Source organism: Ustilago hordei (assembly GCF_900519145.1).
Source record: "Ustilago hordei strain Uho2 genome assembly, contig: UHO2_contig_22, whole genome shotgun sequence".
NCBI classification, from domain to species: domain Eukaryota; kingdom Fungi; phylum Basidiomycota; class Ustilaginomycetes; order Ustilaginales; family Ustilaginaceae; genus Ustilago; species Ustilago hordei.
Window position 1 is genome coordinate 227,868 of NW_024545292.1, and position 19,474 is coordinate 247,341.

The 19,474-nt window shown below is 51.1% G+C and overlaps 6 protein-coding genes across 6 annotated transcripts; 3 read left to right on the forward strand and 3 right to left on the reverse strand.

The window, feature by feature from the left end:
• Positions 1-272: 272 nt before the first annotated feature.
• On the forward strand, positions 273-839 carry UHO2_06963 (uncharacterized protein; the record flags this gene model as incomplete). Its single annotated transcript, XM_041560558.1, has 3 exons — positions 273-305; positions 477-589; positions 728-839. The coding sequence occupies 3 exons, from the start codon at positions 273-275 to the stop codon at positions 837-839; spliced, it is 258 nt and encodes an 85-aa protein (XP_041416492.1).
• A 733-nt stretch (positions 840-1,572) lies between these two features.
• UHO2_06964 (uncharacterized protein) lies at positions 1,573-2,394 on the forward strand (the record flags this gene model as incomplete). The annotated part of the gene is made up of 1 exon (XM_041560559.1): positions 1,573-2,394. One exon carries the CDS (start codon positions 1,573-1,575, stop codon positions 2,392-2,394), a length of 822 nt encoding a protein of 273 aa, XP_041416493.1.
• A 371-nt stretch (positions 2,395-2,765) lies between these two features.
• On the reverse strand, positions 2,766-4,190 carry UHO2_06965 (uncharacterized protein; the record flags this gene model as incomplete). The annotated part of the gene is made up of 1 exon (XM_041560560.1): positions 2,766-4,190. One exon carries the CDS (start codon positions 4,188-4,190, stop codon positions 2,766-2,768), a length of 1,425 nt encoding a protein of 474 aa, XP_041416494.1.
• Positions 4,191-4,738: 548 nt separating this feature from the next.
• Positions 4,739-8,328, forward strand: UHO2_06966 (uncharacterized protein; the record flags this gene model as incomplete). Its single annotated transcript, XM_041560561.1, has 2 exons — positions 4,739-7,278; positions 7,407-8,328. The coding sequence occupies 2 exons, from the start codon at positions 4,739-4,741 to the stop codon at positions 8,326-8,328; spliced, it is 3,462 nt and encodes a 1,153-aa protein (XP_041416495.1).
• A 274-nt stretch (positions 8,329-8,602) lies between these two features.
• Positions 8,603-11,479, reverse strand: UHO2_06967 (putative glutamine-tRNA ligase; the record flags this gene model as incomplete). The annotated part of the gene is made up of 2 exons (XM_041560562.1): positions 8,603-10,857; positions 11,113-11,479. The coding sequence occupies 2 exons, from the start codon at positions 11,477-11,479 to the stop codon at positions 8,603-8,605; spliced, it is 2,622 nt and encodes an 873-aa protein (XP_041416496.1).
• Positions 11,480-12,408: 929 nt separating this feature from the next.
• Positions 12,409-15,765, reverse strand: UHO2_06968 (uncharacterized protein; the record flags this gene model as incomplete). The annotated part of the gene is made up of 1 exon (XM_041560563.1): positions 12,409-15,765. One exon carries the CDS (start codon positions 15,763-15,765, stop codon positions 12,409-12,411), a length of 3,357 nt encoding a protein of 1,118 aa, XP_041416497.1.
• Positions 15,766-19,474: the final 3,709 nt, after the last annotated feature.

Sequence of the window (19,474 nt, forward strand, 5' to 3'; positions counted from 1 at the left end):
CAAAAGAATTTTCATTTGCGGTCTAACAAATTTCCCACAGGCCTTGATTAGGTATGCATGACTAATTGCTCTCCACGTCTCCATGCCGCTATGGCCAGCTCAGAAGAACTGCTTTCCTACACCTCTCCTCCCTTGGACACCTCTCCTCCCATGGACACCTCTGCTCACTTGGACACCTCTCCGCACTTGGACACCTCAGTCTCTTGTCTATCATCCAACCTAGGGGCCCAACACTGCGAGGAGAACGTCTGGAGCCTACAAGATCCGTCACCATGTCAAAGAAACTAGGAGAAAGGCCGTTGGCGGTAAGTTTGACAAGATCGCATGCCCATCATTACAACCTGGCCGCAGACTGACGATGATCTTTCTTCTCCATCCTCGCTACCCGCTTGACGACACACTGAAACGATTGCTCGATTTGCTATGCTCGATTTGCTATGCTCGAATGCGATCCTTCCACACCACCACGACAACAGGCACTGCACGCCGGATCGCAAGCCTTCAAGCCTCTGATCCCCACAGCACTGTTGCCATACATCGCTTTCATCCTCCTTTCATCACTCTTCTTGTCAGCATTCTACTTCACAACGTAAGTCGGATTTGCATCTGGATTATCATCATGCTCTCTTCTTCTTGGTGCTGACCGATGACGCCTTCCGCTTTCTGCTTGAACCATGCCCTGGGACCCTGATCGACTTGACGCAACTCTGATCGCAACCTTGCGCAGACTGCCAAAGCAAAGACTCACATCAAAGGAGATCATTGTTGGTGTCGCTGCAAGTCTGCAGGCAGGCTTTGGCGTCGTGGCTCTCTTCAACGCTGTCGGCGTCTATGTATGATTGCATGTTGGCCTCCTTGAACCGCTGTGTTTGCTGAGCTACTTGACAGCCATGAGCGCTGATGGCGACCTGTGACTGTCATGTCTTTGATACTAGAGCGGTAGAAGTGTGATCTTGTGCACCATATCCAGCTGCTTTGTGTTGTTTTGGCTCTTCCTCTTGGGGATTTTAGGGCTTCCTAAGTCTGAGCTTCTCCACGACCACAAATGCGGTGCAACAGGTTGGCCAAGTGCAGAATCTGTTGTCGACAGCGCCTCTCATGCCATCGACAAGCACCTCTTACCCTCTTCCATTGAGCCTTGATCGGCACTCGACGCTCGCTTTGCTCATCGACACTCTTTTGACCTACTCGATCTGCATCCTTCCTCAGCGGCCTCTTGCGAGCATAATTCGCTTTTGCACCTTGTTTCTTTCCAGCAATCGCAATCTCAATCTTGTCAGGATTGCCAATCATCGCAGATTCTCGACCTCAGAACAACTTGCTTGTCTGCCTATCACTTGCTTGCCTTCCTATCACTCGCTTGCCTGCCTATCACTCACTTAGGCCCGTGTCAAAGGATTTGCAAAGCATCCGCTCGACTTGCGCTCAACATCCGCTGCAACTTCATTTGTGGAAAGCAGTCCGATCCGTTGAAACACGGACCCACCTGCAACAAGCCTTCTCATCGCACATCTCCGCTTTTCTCCCACTATCCCGAATCTCTGGAACCCGCCCTGGCCGCTAGCTGCCAAGATGCCAGCAGCCCGCACAACACCAAAGGACGTCTTGATACGCGTTCCAAAAGTAGAACCTTACTCGAACAGCTACCTTCCTCCATCAGTCCGTGCTAAAGAGGAAGCAAAGAAGCTTGCTTCTGCTGCTGCTGCAACAACAACAACATCAAGCGCCGAGGGAACAGGGCAAGTTGGAACATCTGTAGCTGCAGGTGGTGCCACCACTGATGCATCCACCTCTGCATCAAGTACTGCTGCTCCATTAGATGCCGCTGCTGCACTTGCTACACCTAGTGCAGCCGCTCCGCCGCTCGCATCTACAGACACTGCCGGTGCTCCTTCGACATCCACTGACCAGCCAAGCACAGCTGCAGCAGAAGGAGAGAAAGAGAAAGATCGGAGCGAAAGGGGTAATTCACCCACCCTCCCCTTCCTCTCTGTAGAAAGGCAAGAAGATGAAACAGTACAACTTTCCAAAGCAGCCACATCTTCAGCTGCATGGAACTCTTTACTCCTATGGGCAAGACGTCAGAGAGGTGCGCAATGGGATGCTTCGACAGCCTTGTGGCAGGTGAACAAGTATAGTAAAGAGTATTATACTTTCTGTCAGGATCCAGCGACTAAGGATCCTTCCAAGCAGCCTGCAGATCCCAAGCAAGGAGAGAAAGCGAAGCAGACTTTAACAGCAACAGCACCGGCAACAGCAACAGGGCAAGAGGATCAAGACAAAGGCCCAACAAAAGTTTCGTCAAGCAACAAAGGCGAGGATACAGGAGCAGCTGGAGGAAGCCCACCTGTCGCGCCATTGGGAAGGACTGTACGGCTCGTTCGTCGTCCGTGACTTCAGGAAGCAATGCAAGGAGGGAGCAATGGATGGAGGGAGCAATGGAAGGACAATGGATATGTAACTTATTTCACATCGGAAGGAAAAGCATACCTACCTTAAGCTTTCCACCATGATCCACTTTCTTCCCCTCGCCGGTCGAAAGCGGCTCAAATGCGCTCCGAACACACACGCGGACACCATCTCTGCGTAGGCAAAGCGCCTGCCTCAGGTCAGACTGAACTGGTTGCCATGATCTGATACGAGTGATTCTAGAAGTACATGAGCCAAGGATACAATCCTAAATCAACCCTCGAGGTCATCAAATTTGAGATGTTTGGGAGGAGAAAAGCAAGGAGCGAGCGTGTGCAGCTAGCGAACAAGCTGGACTAGGCAATCAGATGAGGCTTCCTCCTTTGAGTCCAACTCTCCAATTGACGCCAGAACAAACTAACCACCTGCTTATCCGTATGTCGCTTGTTTCTATCCACTTGCAACTCCAACACGTTCCAGTGCCTAATGTTCTGATTCTGCGGTTCGTTATGCCAACGAACATAAACACCCATGACGTTCTTAAACAGTTCCCTTGGATCGTTCCACTTGTATGTCTTGAACTGCCATGCCTGACCAGTGGTAAACACGGCAATGACCCTGTTCCAAGGATCTGTAGCCGGTGCTGACCCACTCGAACCTCCTAAGCGCGTCACTGCCTCGGCGCTCTCCACAACCAAAATACGTCGACCGATGCCTACACCCGTCCCACCTTGGGCCCCGCTGCCACCGCGACTAGTGATCGACACGACCAGATCAGCTACACCTCGTGCCTTCTGACGAGCTTCTTCTGGTGGAACAAAGATGCCCTCCTCCAAGAACTGCTTGATGTTGAACATGTTCAACAAAGCTGTAGGAGAACTCGACAACACAACGATAGGATCCTGAGCACGCTGTTTGCGTACCTGTCCGCTTGCAGGAACACCTGCACGGGCGGCAGCTTCTTGTTGTTGTTGTTGTTGTTGTTGTTGTTGTTGTTGTTGTTGTGGTGGTGGTGGTGGTGGTGGTGGTGCCGCTTTGCCTGCTGCTTTTCTCGCTGCTTCCACTTTTGCCGAAAAGGTCTTCCGGAAGCTATCAAAATCAGCAACCTTGCTCCCTGCTAGGCGCGACACTGCTGCTCCTCCTGCCAAGCCTGCGATGTTGCCTCGCAATGCATCGTTTCGTGTGCGCAGTACAATCTCGTATTGGTTTCGGATGCGTTTGACATATGCAACATCGTCCTTGTTGACCTTGTACGGACGCTTGACACCCGCTGCATCTGGTGCGGCGACTGTAGGAGCCGCTGCACCGGCGGCAGAGGCGGGGAGGTCAACGGTTTTGAGTACACCCGCCCATTCAGAACGCTTGCCGAGCAGATAGTCGAGAATAGCTGCTCGGTCTAGGGTGGGGAAGGAGGCGACTTTGGCAGTTGCTGCTTGGGCTAGGTATGCACCTGGACGTTCATCTCGTGCTTGAAGGGCAAGGATGACTGCTTCCACATTGTAGAAGAACCCTGGTTCCTTGCCGGGGTTTGGTGGATTGCCAGATGAAAGGCGCGCCGCGAGCCCGTCTCTGGATCGTGCTAGACGTGTTGTAGCGGATTTGTCGAGCGAGACATCGCCTATCTTTACTGTTGTTGCTTGGAGAACTGACTGCAACGGTGCAGACTGGCTGTCAAGAAGCTGGATGGATGCCAATGGATCTGGCGAGTTGGATGCACCTTTGATGGCGGAACGAATCAGGTCAAGCGCATCCCTACCACTCGCCGAGGCTGTTGCGGCCATGACCGTATCAAGACTATGTGTAGCAATAGACACGCGAAACCAGCCTTCCTGCGCGAGGATGCGACTCGTTGTCTTTCCAAAGAGCCTGGATGCTGAGAAAGCCAAGATGATGGTGTGTGGTGTCTAGGATGTGGTGTCTGGGATGTGGTGGTGGTGAGGTAGGAAGGAGAGAGTGATGGGCTTTGTGCGAGTTATCTGCGGCGCCTCCACTTTTCTTGCTTTCCGCCTCCACTTCGGATCCGAAATGTCAAACTTTTCGGCCAATTTTTCACGTCGAAAAAACAATAAAAATGCGAGGCACCTCAGCAGTCAAAACGCGATTTCGGTCGATGAAAAAGTCTCGATTTTCTTCGCTGAAGATCCTGTGCTACTCGATATGATTTCAATCCGTACTTCTTGCCACCACCAACAGCCACTCTGGATCGAGGCTGCCCATATCTCTACACCTTATCCTATCCCCTTTCAACCGCTTTCGACCGCTTTCGATCGCTTTCAAACCCTGGCTTGCACAATCAGAACAAGCATAGGTTACACAAGGTTCTGACAACATGGCTCGAGGAGGCAATCGTGGAGGCGGACGAGGAGGTGGTCGTGGTCGTGGTCGTGGCGGCGGCGGTGGAGGACGTGGGCGTGCGGGTGGAGGTCGAGGTGGCGCTCGTGGCGGTCACCATCAGGGAGTCCGAGCAAACTTCCACTCCAGCGACCAGAAGAACGCCCGTCTGGAAGCCTACTACATCGACCAAGCTATTCTCGACCCTTCCGAGTGGGGTACATTCATGCAATATCTCCGCACTCCTTTGCCAACCACCTTCCGACTCACTGCCGGCAAAGAGACCACCCCACAGCTCCTCAAAGCGCTTCAGGACATCTACATTCCCTTCCTCTCCAACGTCACTTTCGACGGCGAGAAGGTCGATCCTCCCAAGACCCTCCCATGGTACCCTGACGGACTCGGATGGCATCTTAACACCAAAAAGAACGTCATCCGCAAGTCGCCCGAGTTCAAGCGTTTCCACCAATTCCTCGTCCACGAGACCGACGTCGGTTCCATCAGCCGACAGGAAGCCGTCTCCATGCTTCCACCTCTCTTCCTCGATGTGCAGCCACACCACCTCGTACTCGACATGTGCGCTGCTCCGGGCTCCAAGACCGCTCAGCTCATCGAGTCGCTTCACTCGCCCTTCACTTCCGCTCCTAGCTCGTACAACCCCATGCCTACCGGTCTCGTGATCGCCAACGACTCTGATACCAAGCGCGCACACATGCTTGTCCACCAGTCCCAGCGTCTTCCTTCGCCCAACCTTCTCGTCACAAACCTCGACGCTTCCAACTACCAGTCGATTCAAGTTCCCTACAAGCCTAACAATGAGGGAGCAGAGGTCATTCAGACTGCTATCAAGTACGACCGCATCCTTGCCGATGTTCCATGCTCAGGTGACGGTACTATCCGAAAGAACGTACCTATCTGGAAGGAATGGACACCCAACAACGCCGTCGGTCTCCACGCTCTTCAGCTCAAGATCCTCATCCGAGGTCTCAACCAGCTCCGTCAGGGTGGTCGTCTCGTTTATTCGACTTGCTCTATGAACCCTATCGAGAACGAGGCTGTCGTTGCAGAAGCCCTTCGACGATTCGAGGGCAAGGTTCGCATTGTGGATTGCAGCTCCCGATTGCCCGAGCTCGTTCGACGAAAGGGTCTTACCACCTGGAGGGCCGCTCCCGGTCGAGGTGCTCATCTTTTCGGCAAATCAAAGTACGCCAAGGACAAGGCTGCCAAGTCTGCTGCTGATGCTGATGCTAATGCTGCCGATGGCGAGGGCGAGCTGGTCGATGCCGACATGAAGGATGCCGAAGGCGAGGTTGACGAGCAAGTTGCTGCCGCCGCCGCCGCCGCCGCCGCCGAAGGTGATGCTGCTGCACCGGAGGAGCAGGCTGCTCCTGAGCCTGAGATCGGATCCGCAGAGTACCGTGACCGTCTCCCCGAGATCGCCTGGATCGACAACTGGGACCAGCTTAACGAGCTTGATGCCGATCTTGCTTCGCGTACACCCAAGTCTCTTTGGCCACAGGGTGACGAGGATGCTCTTGGCACACAGCACTGCATGCGTCTTTACCCTCACTTGCAGGACACTGGTGGATTCTTTGTTGCTTTGCTCGAAAAGGTTGGCAACCCCGAGGACGAAGGTATGGCTGCCGGCATGATCCGCGCTATGGACCACCTCGACTCTCTGCGAGACGATGGAGAATCGCTCACCGACACCGTCAAGCGAGCGCTCTCCCCTGAAACCGAAGCGGATGGCGCCCAACCAGCAGCCAAGAAGCTTAAGGAAGTCGACGGTACCGCTAGCCCCGCCCCCGCTGCTGCTACTGAAACCGAGACCGAGGTGGCAGGAGAAGTGACCAACGTCAAAGAAGACAAGCACGCCGCCGACCGAGCTCGCAAAGCCGCCCAACAGAAAGCGGTCAACGAAGGCCACGGTATCCCCGGTGGTCTCCCATACAAAGAAGACCCGTTCGCATACATCCCACCTTCCAACGACCAAGTTCAGGCTTGCAAGAAATTCTTCGATCTCAAAGACACTTTCCCTCTCCGCAACCTCCTCGTTCGTAACGAAGACCACCAGCCTCTCCGATCCGTCTACCTCACCTCCACCACCGCCCGTGCTGTCATCACTGGCGGAGGCCCCGGTCGAGGCAACCACCCTCACATGAACCCCATCTCTTTGCGACTCATCAACTGCGGTATCAAGAGTTTGGGTCGTCAAGACGCTGGACGTGACGGTACACTGGAATGCAAATGGCGTATCATCTCTGACGGCTTACTCTCCATTCGACCTCAAATCGAGGAGAGGGCCATCTTGAAGGCTCAATTGAAAGATTTGGCTTTCTTGATCGCTAACCATTATCCTGTTCTCGACACTCTTCCTGGCGACTTTGGCGAGTTGCTCAAGACGAAAAAGATGGGAAGTTACATCATCGATGTTCTTCCCTCCGAACATGATGGTAGCAAATTGGACTACAAGTTGAGCTTCCCCATCTGGCGTGCTGTCAACAGTGTCAACCTTATGCTCGACAAGCAGGAGAAGAGGTAAGTTCTCCGCACTTGCACACCTGATCTCCTCTTTTTGCTTCTTTCCCCGTTTCCGAACTTTTCTTACTGACCAAATCTTACATTTCTTCTTCTTTTCCTCGCTTTCTGCTTATCCCCTCACACAGTGCGCTTTCGTTCCGAATCTTCGACACCGATCTCTCCTCTGCTGACGGTGGTCGTCAGTTCTCCTCCCAACCTAGCAAAAAGGACAAAAAGGCCAACAAGGACGCAAAAGACGCAGAAATGCAACTTTCCGACGCCGAAGATGCAGCCCGAGCTGCTGCTCTTGCCAAGTCCAATGGCACCACCCCCTCCTCCTCTGCCGCTGCTAAGGTCGAACTTGCCCCCTACCAAAGCGAATACATCCAACTAGCACTCGACAGTTGCATTCTCAAATTTGAAGGCCCCTACACGCTCAAGTCCGGCCGACTCAGCCCGTACTTCTTCAACGCAGGATTGTTCAACACCGGAGCAAAAGTGACTAAAGTAGCGGAATGCTATGCTAAGCGTATTGTCGAGTCTGGTGTACAGTTTGATGTGTTGTTCGGTCCTGCTTACAAGGGAATCCCGTTGGCTGCTGCTACTGCTATGGCATTGCAACTCAACCACGGAATCGATGTTGGATTCTGTTTTAACCGCAAGGAAGCTAAGACTCATGGCGAGGGCGGTAGTTTGGTGGGAGCAGAGCTAAAGGGTCGAGTGCTGATCCTCGACGACGTTATCACTGCGGGTACAGCGATCAACGAGGCGATGGACATTCTTGCTTCCCAACCCTCAGCTCAACTTGCTGGTGTTGTTATCGCACTTGATAGGCAGGAGAAGAGTCAGAAGGATGGTGTACCAGGTACGACCTCGGCTATTACCGAAGTGGAGAAGAGGTATAACACCAACGTCTACTCAGTCGTGACGCTGGATCAGATTATTGAATTCATGAAAAGAGATGCGGCGGCTTATGGGCAGAAGATCGAAAAGATGAACGAATACAGGATCGAGTATGGGACTAGCGAGGTGGCTAAGGCTGAACAGGCTGCTGCAGGGAAGTCTTAAAAGAGGTCTAAGTGGACCAGTGAAAAAATGTATGTACTCGGTGCGATGAGAGTTGCCCAATTTCTGGCCTGGGCGAGGTCAACGAGTATGTCGAACCAGTCCGCTTGCATTATCTTGTTCTGTCTCAACTTCTGTCCTCAATCGCAAGGAGTCCGCAACATCAGCGTCTGCGTTCACCCTATTCCCACACTCAAAAACACTCCAACATTGTCTGTGATGCTAGAGATCTATGCTATTGCAATGCGTCAACAACAAAAGGTATCAGGAAATGCTTTCACTTTCCACCCTTCTTCGCACCCGCAGTGCCCTTCTTATTGTCATCCTTCTTATTATCATCCTTCTTATTATCATCCTTCTTACTATCCTCCTTCTTACTATCCTCCTTCAAGCTCACAATCCTATTCAGCACGATCTTGCCACCCTCCATCTTGTTGCCAAACAGACCCAAATCGCCACTCAACCTATCCAATGCGAAGTAGGCAGTGCGCATACCTTGAAACCTGACCAATTCCTTCCCAACCAACTGCTCCGCCGTCCTCTCGGGTGCACGTGCACCTTTACCCTCCGTATCGGCGGTTTCAGTTTGGCTTGGTGCTTTGGCTGCGTCTGCTTCCGCTTTCTTGGTCCTCTCTGCTGCCTCCACTCGGGCCTGCTCGATGGATTTCTTAGCAACTTCCCAGAATCCAACCTCGACCATGGCTCCTTTGACGATTTCGAGTGAGTCTGGGTTGACATGATCCAAGTAGTTTTCCTCTGCAGCGGGATCGTCTGATGTGAAGAGCTGGTGGAAGATCCTCGTCTCGTCCACTCTAACAGGTGAGTTTGAGGGAGCGTGCTCGGCGATCCATTGGATATAAGCCTTGGGTTTGGGAGTGCAAGCGTCACCGTAAGTGGCAATGACTTCGATAGGTTCACCCTTATCGTTAGTCTTGAACGACGTGCAGGTGATGGGGTGGGGTACCTGCAACAAGCCAACAGTTTTACCAGGTGCCAAACGGAAGTAGTCCTTGCTATCCTCCGTCCTGAAGTCGGATGCATCAATGTACACCGTGCGAGTGAAAGGCATCTTGTTCGTTCCCATCTCCGGTGCTTTGGGGTGTAGAGGCTTCTCCAGCTCCTGGAAGTGATCCTCAGGCAGATTCTGGATGGTAACCTTGAGCGGGTTGAGAACCATCATCAATCGTGGAGTCGAGAACTCAAGATACTGTCGAATCGCCTGATCGAATCGACTGATCTGAATCGTCGTCTTCGAGGTCGTAACACCCAAGGAGCTGATGAAAGACAGAATCGCACCAGGAGGGACACCCCTCCTCCTAAGAGCAATGAGAGTGAACATTCGCGGATCGTCCCAGTCCTCAATATACCCTTCCTTGACCAACTTGAGGATCTTACGCTTAGACATCACCGTACCCTGCAACGCAAGTCGGCCGTACTCGGACTGTCTGGGCTTGTACACTTCCAGCGCGTCGCACAGCCACTCGTACGACTCGCGCGACAAAATGAACTCTGTCGTGCAGAGCGAGTGACTGATGTTCTCAAAGCTATCGACCAAACAGTGGGTAAAGTCGTAAGTCGGGTAAATGCACCAGTCCTTACCCGTTCGGTGATGCGAGGCTTCAAGAACGCGGTAGGCGATAAGATCCCACATCTGAGGATTTCCGTTTTCGATATCTTGCTTCATACGTAAGGTCACTTTGCCGGGAGGATACTTGCCATTCTTCATATCCTCAAAGTCCTGCAATGACTCTTCGATGGGACGATCACGGAAACGCGAAGGCTTGCGGGGTCCACGTTCGGGCCCACCTCGCTGCTCCTTGATTTCCTCTGGTGTCGAGTGGTCTACATACGCCTTGCCACGTTTGATGAGCTCCACAGCAAGCTCGTAGAGCTGCTGAAAGTAATCACTGGAGTAGGTAACCTTGAAAGGCTCAAACCCGAGCCATCGAACCGTCTCGAGGATACTGGTGAAGTACTTTTCTTCTTCAGCCTCCGGGTTGGTATCATCATATCGAAGGTAGCAAAGACCGCGGTGGTAGCGAGCAAAGCCGAAGTTGACGGCGATCGCCTTGCTGTGTCCGATATGCAGAAAACCGTTGGGTTCTGGTGGGAAGCGAGTCATGACCATAGCTTTGGTAGCAGCGAGGTGCTGCTCCTTGAGCTCTGGCTTGATCTGAGGGTTCTCTCCAGGCTTGTGAAGGTTGGCAAGGAAGCCTTCTTTGAACATGGCATCTGGGTCGACAGGAGCGGCGTTGGCTGCTGCGTCCTTCTTAGCATCGGTGGAAGTGGAAGCAGCGGGCTTCTTCTCTTTGGGAGGTGGTGCCTTTTTGGGACCGTATGTTGCGAGGAGCACTGCATCGACCGAGTTCTTGACATCTACTGCGCTCGCCCAGCGCATCTCGGGTGTAGCCTTGAGGCCTGCCAAGATGGAACCGAGTTTGGGCCAGCCGTCGACGGGGTCAAGCTCGGATCTGTGGGATGCGACGTAGTCTTGTACTGCCTTGCGGCACTGTTCCGGAGTCACAACGACGCCTATTGTCGCCAAGAAGCAGACCCAAAAAAAACAAAACAAAGATGAAGGCGCAAAGTCAGCGAAAGTGTTATCGGTATGAAGAGTGACGGCGCGAGCGATTGACATCAGCCAAAGGATCAGAAAGAATAGAAACTGCATGCCATGGCAAGACAAAAAGTCTCGTTTCGGCTCTAATACATGCGTTTTGGTTTTTGTATCTCATCATTCGAGGTGGTTGCTGCTGCTGTGTCTCATTGTTGAGTTGATCTACTTACCAACACCACATTCCTTATCAAAAGCAGCTTTGTCTGGCTCACCATCGACGTTGGCGAAGAACTTGTATGCGGCGTTGACCTGGTCGGATGATGTGAGACTGCCATCGACGATGCGCGATACAACATAGTCTCTGCTGTTCTTGTCGGAAGCTTGGTTTGCTGTAGATGCTGAGATGATAAGTGCCGAAGCTTTTGGGTCGATGGTTTTCGAGGTGAGTTGGTTGTCGTTGATAACGCTCTCGAGGGCAGCAACGTGTTTGGGATTTGTGAGGGTCTCGACGGCTCTGTTACCGCTCAAGTTGAGCGACTGGAAGAGGGTGAGAAGCCTTGCATTTTCGGGGTCGTTGACGTCGACCTTGGGTGGCATTGTGGAAAGTCCTTGCTATGTAAAGGTGTGTGTGTGGTGAGATGGATATGATGCAGCTGAGCTGCTTTCCACAACAAGAAAGGGGAGGAAGGATGCTCCGGAAGGGGAAATGGGGATGCCTTGGTGGTTGGTGGTTGGTGTAGGAGATGGAGTTAAGGAAAGGTGGCGAATCGTATTGTGGTAGAAGGTCAAGTGGAGATAGTAAGGCTGAAGCTGCTGAACTGCTCAGCTGAGTTGCTACTTTTTGAAGAAATCTGAAGAAGTTCTGTCCCGATATCTGCTGATCGGGGCGAGTCTCAGCACAATGTCACTGCTGTTTTTAGACAGAAACATATATACTCAATTGACCAAGTGAACATGGTGAGAACCTAGTGTTCTCAGCTTGATATATATACAAAGGTGCAGCACATGCCAAAGGTGGGAGCACTCCTACTTCATCATCTATCTTGACAACGAGCAGGACTGTGTTGTACCCGATCTCTGTACAGATCTGCTCCTCCATGTCCCGATTAACGATATGTTTATGTCAGCATGTATCATCATATTGGATCGCTTCCCTCAGCACTTTTTTCTTGTCTCTCTTCCAGCTCATCCGATCTTTTTTGATGTGAGCGAAGGCTGCCAAGGAGAGACGTGTAAGCAAGTCCCGATGTAACACTTTCAGCTCGGCAGCTAACTTATTTCGCAGTCCTGTCTTGCCTGACCAGAATAGCACAGTATCACTGCCAGCTTTGGCGGTTGTTCAATGCGTCGTAATCAAATGAAGATAACAATTAATATACGGCGTTATCGGGGTCACGATCAGACTCCCTTTAGTACAGCCGTATGTTCTATGTAATGCTTAGTTTTCATGATGTGAGACTGAATGACAAACACATATATATACTCCATTCACTGCTCTGGTCCTATTCGAGGCAGGATGTGTCTCTTCATTTGTACTCCTGTGTTGCTATGATACCGGGTGCCACTGTGCTGTCACCATGACAACAATTACGTACCTCATTGTACTTCTCGCTTACGTGAGCCTCCCGTGTCTCAATGTCTCGGCCGTAACATGTGCATCTTACTTGAGATGCCGACGCATCTTCAACTCCCCCCTTCGGCGGGATCTCCAGTCCTATCATCCTAGCCAATCGTGAGGTGTTAAGACCCTGTAAGGGTTTTGTCAAGACATCTGCAACGTTGTTTGCCGTTCCGACATATTTGATTTCCACATCGCCCTCTTGTACGTGATCGCGAACGAAATGATACCGTGTGTCGATGTGCTTTAACTTCCAATGTTTGGCTGGATCTTTACTCACCTGTATGCACCCCTGGCTATCTGTGTATAGTACGGGCCGAACGTCCGTGGTCTCCAAATCCCGGAGCAAATATGAGAAGAATAAGGTTTCTCGTACCGCTTCGGAAGCGGCGACAAACTCTGCTTCGACTGCCGACAATGCCACACACTTCTGAACGTGTGATTTCCAACTCACTGGACACCCATATACATATGTTATCGACCCCGAGGTGCTTCTTCGTCCATTTGTGGGGTCGGATGCCCAGTTTGCATCGGTATACGTCGTTACCGGTGTATCCGAGTGCTCGTTTGTCTCCCCTCCTAGGTGCAACTGATATTCGTTCGTTTGGTTCAGGTACTTTACCACGTGGATGGCTGCCTTCCATGCACTGTCGATCGGGATCGACATATATCGCGCCAATACGCCGACGGCAAAGGCAATATCTGGTCGGGCTGTGTTGGAGACCCATAATAGTTGGCCGACCAATTCTTGATACTTCTTTGCTCGCTGAGGTTCACATCGCTCGCCTCCGGCAACGTTCGCTACACTCAGCATGGGTACCCAAGATTTCTCGTTTGCTCCTCCTAACCATTTGTTCACCATTTCCTTGATGTATGCCGTTAGACCCAGAGATATCCTCCTCCGTCTTCTATCACGTGTGATCTTGATACCCAGAAATTCTTTGACCCTTCCATTGTCTTGCGTCTCCCATTTGTCCATGATCTCTCGCTTTGCGCGATCTACTTCATCACGACTGGGTGATGTTATTAGCATGTCGTCCACGTATGCTGTGATGATCGTGATCTTGTCGCCTGTCCCTCTTGAGTATAGGCATGGTGCGCTCGGCATGCAATGGAATCCGATCGTCCGGAGATGTGAGTCTAACTCAATGTTCCATTCTCGGCCCGATTGTTTCAGACCGTACAGTCCTTTCACTACCTTCAACACTTTTCCGGGTGGCATTTCGATTCCTACTGGGGGCTTGAGGTATACATCATGGTGTATAGTGGAGTTCAGGTACGCTTGCTTTACGTCGATAGAATCCATTTCCCAATCTCGTACTGCTGCGACAGCGATCACCCCTCGAATGGATTGGATGGGTGCTACTGGTGCGAAGACCTCTGTATAGTCGATGCCCTCGCGTTGAGTGAAACCTCGTGCCACGAGCCGGGCTTTGAACTTTGTCGGCACGAGGTTTGCATCGGTTTTGATCTTGAGTACCCAACGTGTGTCGACAGTATTTGCACCCTTTGGGAGGTCGACTATCTCCCATGTGCCCATCGCCTCCAATCCATCCAGCTCCTTTCGCATGGCCTCCTCCCAGTGTTTTCTGTCCTTTCCACTCATTGCTTCATGTATGGTTGGGTCCAGGTTCTTTCTCCATTCCGGTCGCGTCGCTACGAGTCCATAGAATTCGCTGTCAATTTGAGTTTCGGCGATTGGTCCTTGTTCCATCACCTCCGCTGTTCCTTCGCTTAATCTTTCTTCCGAATCTGTCTCCATATCCATGTATTCTCGTAGTGGCTCTTCATCTGTTTCGTCGAATATATTTTCCTTATTGTATCCTAGATCTTCGAAATTTTCCTCTGTCATCATCATTGGGGGTGCCTTTGTGTCAACCGGTCGCCACTCTGTTCTGTCTGACCAGCACTTTGATTCCATGAATTTTGCTGAGTTGCTCCAGAAGATGTTCGGATTGTAGTCCGGGCTGTAGAAGAGCCAGCCCTTCCTTTCTAGACTGTACCCTAAGAAAATGGATGCGACGGCTCGCTGGTCCAGTTTCTTGTTGTCCCATTTAACTTTGGGTACGTTTATCCATGCCAGACAACCAAACACTCGTAGGAGCTTTAAAGCTCGTTCCGGCGACTTGCCAAACATCGCTTGATAAGGGAATTCATTATCAACGCTCGGAGTGAGGTTTATTTTGAACGCCGCAGCTCTGATCGCGTATGGCCAGAACTTCTTCGGTAGTCTCCTCTGCATTAGCAACGTTCTCATCTTCTCTCCAAGGGTCCTGTTCATTCTTTCTACCCGTCCATTTTGTTTGCTGTTGTACCCTACGGTGGTTTGCCACTCTATGCCCTTTTCTAACGACCATTCTAATGCATCATTGCTTTTCCATTCCGTTCCTTGATCGGATCGGATCGCTTTTAGCTTCCGATCCGTCTGTGTCTCCAGGAACGAAACAATCCTTTTGAGTTGCATAAAGGCATGACTCTTTCGTGTCAATGGCTGTGCATACACATACTTGCTATGATCGTCGACCAGCACCAACGTGCATGTGTACTCCGTCACGTGGGACGAGTCTATTATTAGATCGACGTGGATAAGATCCAGGGGCCCTACGGCTCTTTCGCCGCTACCTTTCCCCATCCGAGCGCTTGTGCTCTTGGATCGTACGCACTGCTCACACGTCAGAGCGGTGTTTGGATCCAATTTCATGGTATGCTTATCCTTTAACTTGGTTGTGATCGCCTTAGCTTTATCTCTTCCTGGGTGCCCGAGACGCTCATGCCATAGTTGTTGTTTTGAAACTTTCGGCTCATTCTCAATATGCTCGAACTCCTCATCAACACCTTCAAACAATGGTGCTGATGTGGCCATCGCGCTTTCTTGCCATGTGTCGCCTCGGAACTCCAGAAGTCCTCGCTCGCGATTCTTTGCAATCTTAAGTGTCATGCCGTTTGTTAGAAAAATTTGGCCGCCGGTTGTGTCCAATATCACTCGTGCTCCTTCATCCGTTAATGAATTTGTTGACAGAAGGTTAACATTAAGGTGCTTTACATACAATACATTTTGCAGAGAGATTTCCCCGTAATCTGTTGATATGCTTGCATCTCCTATAGCTGCCGCTTCCAAGACCTCGCTTCCGGCGGTAATTATCCGCTTTCGGCAAGTTCTCGGGTGGATGAGCATGCTGTAGTCGTTCACCATATGGTAACTCGCCCCCGAGTCCAAGATCCAATGAGCTGTTTCTTTTGTGTTCGAGGGGTCCTGCCATTTCATTGGGAGGGTGAGGGAGCACCACGCTTCCTATTTAGGTTCAGCGAGGGGGGAGTCCTTGGGAATGGTAACCAAGGCGTCGCATTGACTGATACCATGTCCCGGTCGCTTGCAGACCCAGCATCGGATTCGGCATGACTTGCTTGCGTTCCTCGAGCTCGCGTGGCTGTTGTCGGCTTCGGCTTCGGTCTCTCCGGCCCGTTCGTTTTGATCGTCGTTGCCGGCGGTTCTAGCACTGGCTTGTCGAGGGTCGATCCTTTGTGCGGGGACGCTCTCGACAGCGGTCTGCCGGATGCTTAGTGCGGTGGCAAGGGCGTTGAAATCGATTTGATGGACGGTGGCAACCGTCTCCTTGTACACCGGATGCCGGATCGTGCATTTCTGCAGAGCCGAGAACAATGTATCATCGGCGAATGGTTTGCCGAGGAGGCTGCTTTCGGTTTGTATGGACCGGATCTCTTGAATTAGCTTTCTGGCGTCCGAGTTAAACATCTTTGTATCGTTGAGTTGCGAGATAAGCGCAAGTCTGTGAGACGTCTTGGTGGCTTCATTCGTGAGACCGTTTTCGATCTTTCTCCACACTTGGTTGAAAGTAAGGTACTCCTTGATTACATCTAGAACGAGGTAATTTACATTGTGTTCTCCGGTAGTGTCGATTGTTCCACGCAGGGCGTTGATTAAAGCATCGTCGAGGGAGCGGCTCCATTTCGGGTGTTTCTTGTCGTACGTTCCCTCGAGATGTTTCATCGCATGAGGCACGGATCGGAGGAAAGATTTCACGTGGGCGCTCCAGCTATGATAGTTTCGTGACGTGAGCTTTGGCACGGGTTCGAGGAGCTTTGCTAGGGTGCGAAAGTTATATCGCTTGTCACCATCATCAAAGTCGGAGTCGGAATCGGTGTCTTCGTCGGCTTCATCATTGATGGCCTCCGGCTCGTTCTCGCTCGTGGCATTATTATCGACCCGAACCTGGGTGTTCTTGCCTTTTCTGCCTCCTTTGGTCCTCGTTTCGGTGTCTTCTACCATGGTTGTCGGCGAGTTTCGGTTAGCTCGGTGATAGCTTCTTCAGACTCTTAATCAAATGAAGATAACAATTAATATACGGCGTTATCGGGGTCACGATCAGACTCCCTTTAGTACAGCCGTATGTTCTATGTAATGCTTAGTTTTCATGATGTGAGACTGAATGACAAACACATATATATACTCCATTCACTGCTCTGGTCCTATTCGAGGCAGGATGTGTCTCTTCATTTGTACTCCTGTGTTGCTATGATACCGGGTGCCACTGTGCTGTCACCATGACAACAATTACGTACCTCATTGTACTTCTCGCTTACGTGAGCCTCCCGTGTCTCAATGTCTCGGCCGTAACATGTGCATCTTACTTGAGATGCCGACGCATCTTCAACTTAATCACGTGACTTTTTAAAAGTCACGTGGTGTCATCTGTGGTCAGAGATTCTGCCAAGTCATCGTGCAGCTGCAGATTGCTTCTCTCCAATCACCACCATTCTCGCAGCTGCTTGCTTAGCAGAATCTCAGCATCTCTTCAAGTGTTTCTCTAAGTTTTCCCCACACCTTGGGTGCCTCTCAGATAACACCACCATGATGACATCAAACAATCAAGCGGTCCCACCAGGCAATCTCTTCCTTGAAGCAACTCAGGAGCCACTTTACCCAACTGAGATGCAGCCACTGCAAGCACCAGCCACTCAACCATCTGAACACATCTTCACTCGCTGCCATAAGAGCCTCCCCATCAGTCAGTTCTTCTCTTGGAGCTGCCCCAACACTGTCACACTGTCCTGCACCATGTCACAGGGTCTGCGCAGAAGACCCTGGACAAACATGGGGTGTGTCATGCACCTAAAATATGAAATCAACTGCATCACAGGGTTCTGGTTGATTTCACTGAAATCAACTGGAACAAACTGTCATGGGCCTGGATGCTCAAGAAGCAGGAGGGTCACTGGTTCATATGGAAGGAGCACAGGTATCGAAGACCTAGTCAATACCAGTAGAGAGCATGGTCATAGTGCAGTCTCCATGGAGACCATGGACTCCTATGGACTCACATGCAAAGGAGAACTGAGCCACATGCAAGGAGGGCCAGGCACAGCCACGAGGAGGACCAAGCTCAAGGAGCAGGCACAGCCATGAAGAGGACCAAGCCCAGATGGTTACCACTCAGGGGCTCGAGAGACAAGAGTCATAGGACACTGGCAAGCAGGTCCTGAGGAAGAGGAGCAGTGTCAAAGGAGTCGACACCAGGTCATGAGGAGGAGGAGCAGTGTCGAAGGAGTTGACACCACTCAAGAGGCACAGGGGTGCCAAGCAGGAGAGGCCCCTGAGCAGTACTCGATGAAGAAGGTACTCTCTGGAGAGAGAGCAGGAGCAGCATCACTGGCAAAGCTGTGAAGAGGTATATAACCATGCTTTCTCATCATCATAGGCCAAGTGGATCCTCATCCACTCTACTCACCATACAACTAGTCAATACTTTAGAAACATAAGTACTCATTAGTTACAGTCAGCATAGCAGCAATCTATCAAGATTGCTCCTCATCATAGTGTGTGTGTTGTATCACCACTACCTGACATCCATAGGCACCCCATAGTAGGTTAGCAGTCTGGATATAGATAGAACCGAAGGCAGTAGTCCACTGCAGTCTGGGGGTCACTTCAAGCATCAAGTCAACACACTGGACACTTGTGTTGATGCCACCAACCTTATCACCAACACCATCAACCTCATTATCAGCAACACTCATCAACCTTATCACCAACATCATCAACCTCATCATCATCAACACTAACACCAGACCTTGGTGTCATCATAACCGAAGCATTGATATTGATCATGCCAAGCTACCCCTGAATGGAGTGTCCACAGAGGTCAGCCAAAACCTACAATAGTATATACGACAAATGCCACCTGCTGTCACTGCGCAACTTGATAGTCACTGATACTGAGACAATAGCTGTCACACAGTTTGATAGTCACCGAGTATCTCGACAGACCGACCTGGGTTTCAGGCGCGAGACCCCTGACAAAAACCCTCCTCAGAAGGAGCAGGAGAGGTGTCACAGGCAACATTGAGCAAACACATAAATACTCCCAATTCACCATAACATATGAGTGGATCCTTATCCACTCTACTCTTTATCTTACTATTCTTTACTTGACTCATATCATTGCAATAGCATAGCTTTGCAACAACATCTCAAATGTGTGTGTTGTATCACTGTTGGACATCAACTGTAGGCAGTGTTGCCCAACACCTGTGGTCCAGTTCATCACTGTAGGTGGTGTTGCTCAACATCTGTGGTCCAGTCAGTTACTGTAGGCAGTGCCTAAAACACCTGCAGTCCAGTACCTCCCATCATCTGTGTCAGCGGTCGCGCGCCTGAAACCTGAGATCAGTAGTAGTATCAGTACTATCACCGATTCTGTCGAGTTATGCGACAGCGCTAGTGGTATTACGATTCCTAGTGTAATATGCGACAGAACCATCTCTGCTGCTTTTCTCGTTGGAATCTGTAGTTGTATTGATGTTGTGACAGATTTCGACTGACCACCATGGACACTCTGTCCAGAGGTAGCTCGGCACGATCAAACTATGATACGACTCTAAGTGAACTTGATGTTGACACCAATGGTCTGGTGTGAGTATGGATAGATGACATCGACATGAGTGTCCAGTGTTTC